Here is an 8,956-nt window from a genome sequence, read left to right as displayed (position 1 = left end):
TGAGTTTCTATTACTTGACATTGAATACGTTGTAGTCTAATAACAAAAGAAAGTGCTACTTATATAGTTGCAAACCCCATGTACTCCTAGTTGGGAGGGGGGTGATCCCCTACCTATTTACTTTATATAAAAAAATATTAATCTTCATCGGACATCTCACAGTCCGAATCTCACTTGGATCTAAATCTTGTGCTACCATGTATACCATATTCTACCTTAAGGTAACGTATTTGCATCCGATTGTTCTCTTCGCGAAAACGGTTAAGAGCAAAATTAAACTCTTGTAGAGTTCCACGAGGCATTGACATAGCACGTTTTTTTTTGCGTTTAAGCCCTACTGACGCTAACTTTTGCTCCAGTGCTGCAGCCTCCCTAACAAGCCAATTCCACTCCTCTGTCATCATATTGTTGTAACGTTGGTTGTATCTCTTTTTGGGTTTTTCGAGTATTCAAAATCTTCACCCAATTCCCACATCCTACCTATTGCATCGAATATATTTTCTGGAGAGAACGATATAATACGACTAATACATCTAAATTGGTCAAAAAATGACATAGAAAACTAAATTTTGTGTGGAATTTTGTGTGGTTGGTAACTATTCGTCTAATTACGTTATATAACACTTGCTGCATGAAACCCAAAGTTTGATTCGAATTATGACGTTTTTCTCTATGACGTAGGTGAGAATAAGTGCAGTGGTATAGCGCAGTAAAATACTGCGTTATGTCAAAATAACGCAGTAATTTATTGCGTTATACATATATAACACAGTAATTTACTGTGTTATTCTATCATAACGTGGTATTTCACTGGGCTATACTGCCAGCCACTGACATAGCGCGGTTAATTCATGCGTTATGTAACACTCCGGACTTAATTTGATTTGACGTAACACTGCAAGACACATTAATTGCATGCATGTGTTGGTTGAATATTCAAACTTCAAATCTTATTAATCGACTTGAATTCATGGCTAGGGCTCCTCGGGAAGCCCGAAATAGACCTCGTCGGGAAGCCTCATCTAGAATTCAGGCTGAAGTCACTCAAGCGGAACCTACTTATCAACACAATTACCCTGACATGAGTACTTATGAAGACATTTTGACGAGCCAAATGCCTCTTGATAGTTTAAGTCAGCAATTTGATGGGCAGTGGTAAATATTCATTTTTTACATTATTATTATTGTGTAGTGGCACTTGAATGCTACTAATGATGTCGATTATATTATTTAAGGGTTATACACCTGATATGGATCATATCAGACAGTCCTCTCAATCGGGATGGATGAATCAGGTTAGAACATCCTTAGCCTATCCAACTACTCAAAACGATGGTCCTTCCTCAAGTTTCGGTGCAGTTGATTATTATCGGTACGTCTATTTTTTTTAACATCAATAGTATTATTTGATGTGTAGTAGTTAAAATACTCTACTTTCTTATGTAGGGAGAATGTGATGGTTGCACCAAATTATAGGCAAAGACCTACTATGGATGGTCCAGATTATCCGAATTATATAGTGACATCATCGAGCGATAGTGAGGAAATAACTAATGCTGAGGAAAGTGATGAAGAAAGTGAGGATGAGGTTGAGGTTGGAACTAATCCTCAATATCAAGTAGAACTGTTGCAAGACATGACGAACGCCTCTGGCACACTAGGAGGAACTGAATTCACAGCAACCATTTGAACAACAAGAGTCGACCCCGGTTCAGCCGCAAAGCCAATTTCAACAGCAAGAGTCGACCCCGATTCAGTGGCATTCTGATGAGATCCCCTATCTTGATCATCTTCAAGATCGCCTAGATACCTTTTTCTTTACTAGGGATGATAATCATATTCGGGGAAGTTTATGGAAAGAGCCATTGGATCTTTTAAAACAAAAGGCTCATATTGAAAAAGGCATGATTTTCAACTCGAAAAAATCATTGCAAAGGGCTATTAAGATTTATTGCATCCAGGGGATGAGGAAGTTTAAAGTTGATGATTCCACACGAAAACTTTGGCGATTGGTCTGCAAGAGAAAATATTAAGGCTGCGAATGGATGCTCCGTGGTAAGGAAACTGCTGAAAAGATGTGGACTATTTTAAAGTTCTACACAAAGCACACTGTGATATGGGTGACCTCCCAGATGATCATTGCAATCTAGATACCAATATGATTGCTCGTGTGTTAGTTGGCAACATTGGAAAAAACCCAAGGTATCCCCTTCGCCTAAGTTTTTTTTTTTTTTTTTATGTTAATATGATGTTCCTCGTTGCTATATGCTGATATTTCAACTTATTCAGGTTCCCTATTAAAGATTATATTACAACCGTTCTGAAAGTATATAGCAAAACTGTTAGTAAGAGGAAGGCGTATCTTGGGCGTAGGCGTGCATATGAGATAGTATACGGCAATTAGGAGGGCTCTTTCAAGAAGTTTCCAAGATACATGGCGGCTCTACAACACTTCAATCATGGTACTGTTGTTGAATGGAAGCTCAAATCGAAGTCTGGTGTTCCCGGCAATATTTTTGAGTTTGTGTTTTGGGCATTCAAACCATGCATTGATGATTTTGCTCATTGTCGGCCTGTAATATCAATAGATGATACACTTGTGTACGGGGTATGCGACATAAAACTGCTAATTGTAGTTGGAATGGATGCAAAGGAGCTATATTCCCTCTAGCTTTTGCAATTGCGCTAATGAGAGCATTAGTACGTGGGGTATGTTTTTGGACTACTTAAGGCAATACGTTATTAAGGATCGCGGGAATATGTGTGATCTCGGTATTGTAAATGCTAACATATTGCACAATATGTTTAATTTGCAGGGGTGGCAGCCACTCTTTGCCTACCATCGTTATCGTTTAAAGCATTTGAAGGCAAACTTCCAAAAGGTATATCGAAGCCCAGCATTTTGTAATTGGATGTGGGTGGCTGCAACAGCGCATCAGGAGAAGAAGTTTGACCTGCAGATGGACATTATTAGGCGGGCGAATGATGAAGCCTTCCGCTGGTTGAATCCAATTGATAAAGACAAATGGACATTACACCAGGATGAAGGTAGGCGATGGGGTATGCTAACAACAAACAGCTCTGAGTCATTCAATGACTTGTTGAAATCTGCACGGGGACTACCCGTCACCGCAATGGTGAGAATGACTTTTAAGCAGGCTATGGAGCGATTCGTCAATAGATCAAAAGAGGCCAAAGCACATGCAGCAGAAGGTCTAAGATGGATGTCAAAACCGTCAAAACTGTTCGAGTACCACAAATTTAACGCTCAGCAACATGACCGGATGGAGTACAACTCTGCAAAGCGCATATTTGAACTCACAACAAGTGTGCACCAAGGTAAAGGAGGTAACGTCCGCACAATTTGTGAGATTCCAAGAACATGCACATGCGGCAAGTGGCAATCATATCACATGCCATGTTCTCATGCCTTCGTTGTTTTATCGCAATGGGAAAGAATGCCTCCCCGTACATGGCTGAGGAATATACAGTTAAAAATTATGTAAAAACGTATGCTGGAAGATTCTACCCACTTGGTAGCGAGAGTTATTGGTCACCGGATCCATTTTCAATGGTTGCAAATAAAGCATTTATCCGTAAATTCAAAAAGAAAGCATACTCCCATATTCATAATGAAATGGATGTTCCACCAGGGAGATCACTCGAAAATGCTAGCGGTGGTGGCGGAAGATCAACTCAAGAGCATTAATTGATGAATGTTTTTAAGTTTTTTTCTTTCTTTGATGATTGTATTTTAAAAAGTTAGGGTTTTTTATTAATGAACAAGTTTAAGTATTTTCATATTGTTATGAATGATGCAATTTAATTATTTTGAGATTGGTATGAATGCTGCAATTTTGACTAAAAAATAGTAAAAGAACTTAAAGCTGATGACACCAAGCCTTCAAACAAAAATGGTGTTCGAGCACTTTTCAACCACTAAAACGGCAATCCGAAGATTTTATTATCCTTGATATATTGAGCCTACCTTATTAATCGCATAAAAATATGTAGGGTTTTATATAAAATATTGAAGTTTCGGGGTCCCCAAGCATGATTAATTTATGGTCAAAGTATGTTAAAAAGTGTAATGAAAGAGGGTTAACCAAAAGAAAAAGAAAAAAAAAAAACAAGGACCCATCATAGGCTTAAAGCACTTGACTGTCCGTCAAGTAAGTGCTTTAGCGCAAAGAATTTCTTGCTAAAGATACTTTTGTAACATTTTTTTTTATTGGGGTATTTTGGTTCAAAAACACTTTTTTAGGGTCATTTTAGTTCCGGACTCCTCCTATTACTTCGTCCTCAGAAAAAGCAAAGAAAGTCCCCACCAAAAACACCATTTTTAAGTCCCCACCAAAAACACCATTTTTTCATTGCTCCAATGACCCATCTTCTTCTCCGTAAGAATATTTCCATACAGAGCACTAAATGAGAAATGAATTGACAGCATTGAATTAATCAATCTGAGAACGTTAAGAACAAAATCGATTACCCATTTGATTTTTTTAATCAACGTGGGAACATTAACGAGCTGTAGTTTCAGTACATTGAACTTAAGGTTCCGTATGAATCCTCCAATTAGTTATAACTTCAGTCGAAGAATCCAAATGAAGCAAATGTTGAAATGGAATTTTGGTAGATTGATTATTTGGTGTAGCAATGGTGGTGGTGGAAATGGAAGCAATAAAGATAGTAACAGATTGATTATTTGGTGTAGCAATGGTGGTGGTGGAAATGGAAGCAATAAAGATAGTAACAGATTTGAGTCGGAAAATCCGACCTCCATTAAAGGATTAAGCTTGGTGATGGTAGAGAAAAAGAATGAAGAAGAAGAAGAAATAAAAAGAAAAAATATGTTTTTTCGGCTTTTCAGGCCCGTGTTTTCTGTGAAAATCACGTAAGGTGTCAAGTCAGCAAAAAGTGTCTAAATGACACAATCAGGCCCTAACACAGGTATATAAATGGAACAATATTTAGTTGAGATGTCTAAGTGAAAAATCTTAAGGACCCCAAGGGCCCGATGGGTTTGGCCAATTAAAAATAAGAAGAAAGTGTAATAGTCAATAGAATAATAAATATAAAAGCAAAAACTAATAAAAGATGTTTCACATATTATTAATTAAATAAAAGTAAGGTTAAATCATTCTAATTGTGATATTTTATATTAATAACAAGTTAATAAAATTAAAAGAATTGGTAAAGAAATCAAAATAAGTGAAGTATGCATAATATCGCAAAAACAGTGAGCACTAATTTAATTTTATATGAAATAATATAATGTGTATTAGCAAATAGCAAGCAGATAAGAGTAAGTATAGCTAAAATACTCTTAAATTTTGCAATGTATTTACAACAGTTCTTGTATTATTATTTATCGGATAATATTCTAGGCATTATTATCTAGCATGTAACAATCCTAACATTATTATTCACCTAAAATAATCCATATATTATTGTAGTCATTGCATAACTAGATTATGAAGCAGGTGATCCCTTAATTATACTATTTATATCTTAAGGAGTGGTTTGATTGTTTGGAATAGTTAATTCATACATAAAATTTCAAATAAGATAATACAATGTTTAGTTGGATGCACAAGAAAAAAATAATCGTCGTGTAATGAAGAGGTTTGGCGGTATTAAATATTTAATACATTAAATTATATAGGAACCTATGTGACTTTTTACGCGAGATGGAACGTGAAATACAAATATGTGTTATAATGCCGGAAAGACAATAAATACTTACTCGCACGGGATGTTTACTCCAAATTAATTTAACTTATCATCATGATTTAATGCTTTAATAAAGTGAAAATAAAAATTAATTATTCATGGTTACGCGATAAAAGATTTTATATACCGATCAGATGCATATCATGTATTTATTAATTTCGTATAAATATTATGTCCGGGTAAATTTTCTTATCTTTAAAGACAAAATTTTCATTTTTAAAGTTAGGATATCTTAGTAGTTCAGTTGGTTGGCTAGCTGAACTTTCACCTTGTTGGTGAGGATTCGATTCCTCACCTTGTAATACGTATCCTCCCCAACAAACTGAAAGTTCGCAGTAACCAACCAACTAAGCTTTTTAAATTTAGTAATTTATGTATGACAATTTTGTGTTATTAACAACCAACAAAGTAGTTGCTTCTCTCTATAAAATTAAAATAAAATATCCCACCTGAAGTGGATCCCGAGCCTTACGTTTCTTCTGCCACATGACAAATTTACATTGGCTTTGTTTTCCTCTAACTTACAAGTCTTACTAAGCTTCCCAGTTCCAATCATTCTTATTCAGTTCTCACCCCAAATACTGGTCTTCACTCTTATCTCTAAGCCATGGGACAGGTTCTTGACAAATTACAAGGTAATTATATGACCCTTTTATGTTCTAAATTTTCTTATATAATTGTGAATCTTGAATAGATAGATGTATCTTGCATGTTGTTTGTGAAACTGTTAAGTCTGTTATGTGAACCATCCTAGCTGAAATTTGCATTAGTTATATAAAGGGTAAAGACTTCTAGTCTCAAAGACTGATCTTGGTGGTCTTGAAGAGTACTTTAGTTGTCTTAAACTTTGACATAACAAAACGTCATGCAACAATTCTTTTCCTGATTTTCATGGACATTAGTTTTAGTTTTAGATTTGTATTTTTCTGCTTGTTTAGGTCGAATGGTATAATAACTTGTAGTTACACTACAATCCATTCTCATGTGGCTTTCTGAACGCACTCTTATGAATTTTGAATGAATGAAGTTTAGCAACAACTCATTTGACTTGATTTCTTAGTTCAAATAACCAATTGCAGTAGTTAGGATTATTCAATTATTAAAAAGGCAAAATCCAAGGAAAAGTATCCTTTGTGGTAATTGGGAAGTTTTGACCCTCATAATTTAGACAAAAATCAATTTCAATTGATGAAGGATGGATAATTTGTTGGGACAAGGTGACTACTGATCAGAAGAATTACTTTTATTGAATGTGTTCTAATAATTCTTGTGATTTCTAAGTTTGAGTCTTCTAATACTGGTTACCTTTGTAATATACAAGGACATTAGAAGAACAGATGGTTTCATGTCTTGCTGCATTATGCTACCTTTATATTGTGTCCCTATTTCCTATAAAAAGCACTTATCAGCAGAAATCTAAATTCGTCTCAAATCAAAATAAGAAGACTCTCGTACCTTCAGCTAATTCAAGCATTTCAATCAGTAAGAAAGTCATACCACTGAACATTAGATTATATACAACCTCATGAACATTACAACCAATCAATCCAGAGTCCTCTATACGTTCAATTTAATTTGCTGCATATTGTGAGTTTGTGTAATTTCATCCTTGTTTAGTTCTCTTCAACAATTATTGCACATTTGTAATTACTGTGAGCATGTTGATTCTTATTCTAATTTTGGTTGTTACTAACTGTTTGTTGCAGGCAAGCAATGGAGAGAGAAACAGATGCGGAAGATTACAGACAAGGTGTTTTATCGTTTCAAAAATGAAACAGGAACAGCTAAGCTCAAGTTTGAAGAACTTTATATTGCTGTTCTACTTGTCTACAAGTAAAGACAATAGCATTTTTTCAGCCTAATACCTTGTGGAGGACATTATACCTTTTTATTTCTTATTTATTATTTGAGAAGGTGCTAAATATAATCACTTCTGTTCTTGCAGTGATATCAACAAGCTTTTGCCTGGTCCTCACTTTGATCCTCCTTCTAAAGAAGAAGTTAAAGCCTTGATGCAGGTATGTTGGGTTAACTGATTGGTCACTAGAACCATGCAGAAGATTATCATTTAGGTAGAGTTAATTGTCCACACACTCTTAGATTGGAAACTAGAGTTTGATCTTTGCTATAGCAATCAGTGGCAGAGCTACAGTATTATGCACGGATTCGGACAAATTCATTAGCTTGTGCTTCGATCTTGTATGTATAGGAAATCCAATAAATAAGCGAACCTAATAACTAAATCGAGCTATGAGTTCGGTGGCAAGTTCAGAACCCATAAACTTCAAATTCTGGCTTCGCCACAATAATTAGTATCAGTCCCGACGATGCATGTTGCATTATATTCCTTCTCCAAAAAATCTTTGTTGCTTGGACTCTTAAAAATGCCACCGGATGCGTCGGATCCTCCAAAAATAGTGCATTTTTTGCAGGGTTTGACACATGCAGCTGCATTATTTAAAAGTCCGAGCAACATAGCTGAGAATTAGTGTTTTCTTAGCCTTATGAAACTTAAACTTGATTCTTCTCCTAGATGGATGAGTTGGGGGGGATAATACTTCAAACTTACCTGGTATTATATCAATCACCCTTGTTTCTTTCTGGAATATTGTACTTTGATCAATCCATATTATGGTATTAGGGGGTTGTTTCCTGTTTATCACAGTATTATTTTATCCTCTCTTTTTTCCCTTGGCACAGGAATGTGACATGAATCTTGATGGTGAACTAGATCATGAAGGATTTGCCAAATTTGTGAAAATATTAACAAAGGATACCTTCATCACTGTCAGCCAGGGACTGATTATTACCTTGGCAGTAGCACCAACAGTTGCTCTCTTAACAAAGAGGACAACAGAAGGAGTCCCTGGTGTTGGGAAAGTGGTGCAGAAAATACCCAATGCTGTTTATGCCTCCCTGGTTACCCTCACAATTGTCATGTTTCAGAAAGCAGCTGAGGCTAAGGAATAATGAAATTATTTTTCTTACAACAAAGACAAGTTTCGTCTTATGTGTATAATGATAACAGACACCTGCTACACTCGCAATTTGATTTTTGAGCATCTCATCTCATTGTTTGCACATATTCTACAATAATTTCCAGAAGTCTCTTGTGAATTTTGGTCATGTACATCCTTGCACTAGTCTAATATGTGAATTCATGTTTGGGTTAGTAACTCAAGTTTTTTCACGTTGTAGCTTTTCTTACCACATGCATTAT

At 35.6% G+C, this 8,956-nt stretch overlaps 1 protein-coding gene across 1 annotated transcript; it reads left to right on the top strand.

Annotated features, from left to right (window-relative positions):
* The first annotated feature begins 6,198 nt into the window (after positions 1–6,198).
* LOC132063501 (uncharacterized) lies at positions 6,199–8,924 on the top strand. The gene is made up of 4 exons (XM_059456057.1): positions 6,199–6,371; positions 7,443–7,569; positions 7,682–7,754; positions 8,437–8,924. Exons 1-4 carry the CDS (start codon positions 6,344–6,346, stop codon positions 8,704–8,706), a joined length of 498 nt encoding a protein of 165 aa, XP_059312040.1. The 5' UTR covers positions 6,199–6,343; the 3' UTR covers positions 8,707–8,924.
* The last annotated feature ends 32 nt before the right edge of the window (positions 8,925–8,956 follow it).

Source organism: Lycium ferocissimum, chromosome 7 (genome assembly GCF_029784015.1).
Source record: "Lycium ferocissimum isolate CSIRO_LF1 chromosome 7, AGI_CSIRO_Lferr_CH_V1, whole genome shotgun sequence".
Taxonomy (NCBI): Eukaryota; Viridiplantae; Streptophyta; class Magnoliopsida; order Solanales; family Solanaceae; genus Lycium; species Lycium ferocissimum.
Note: the sequence above shows the minus strand (reverse complement) of the source record. Positions and strands in the feature narration are given on the sequence as shown.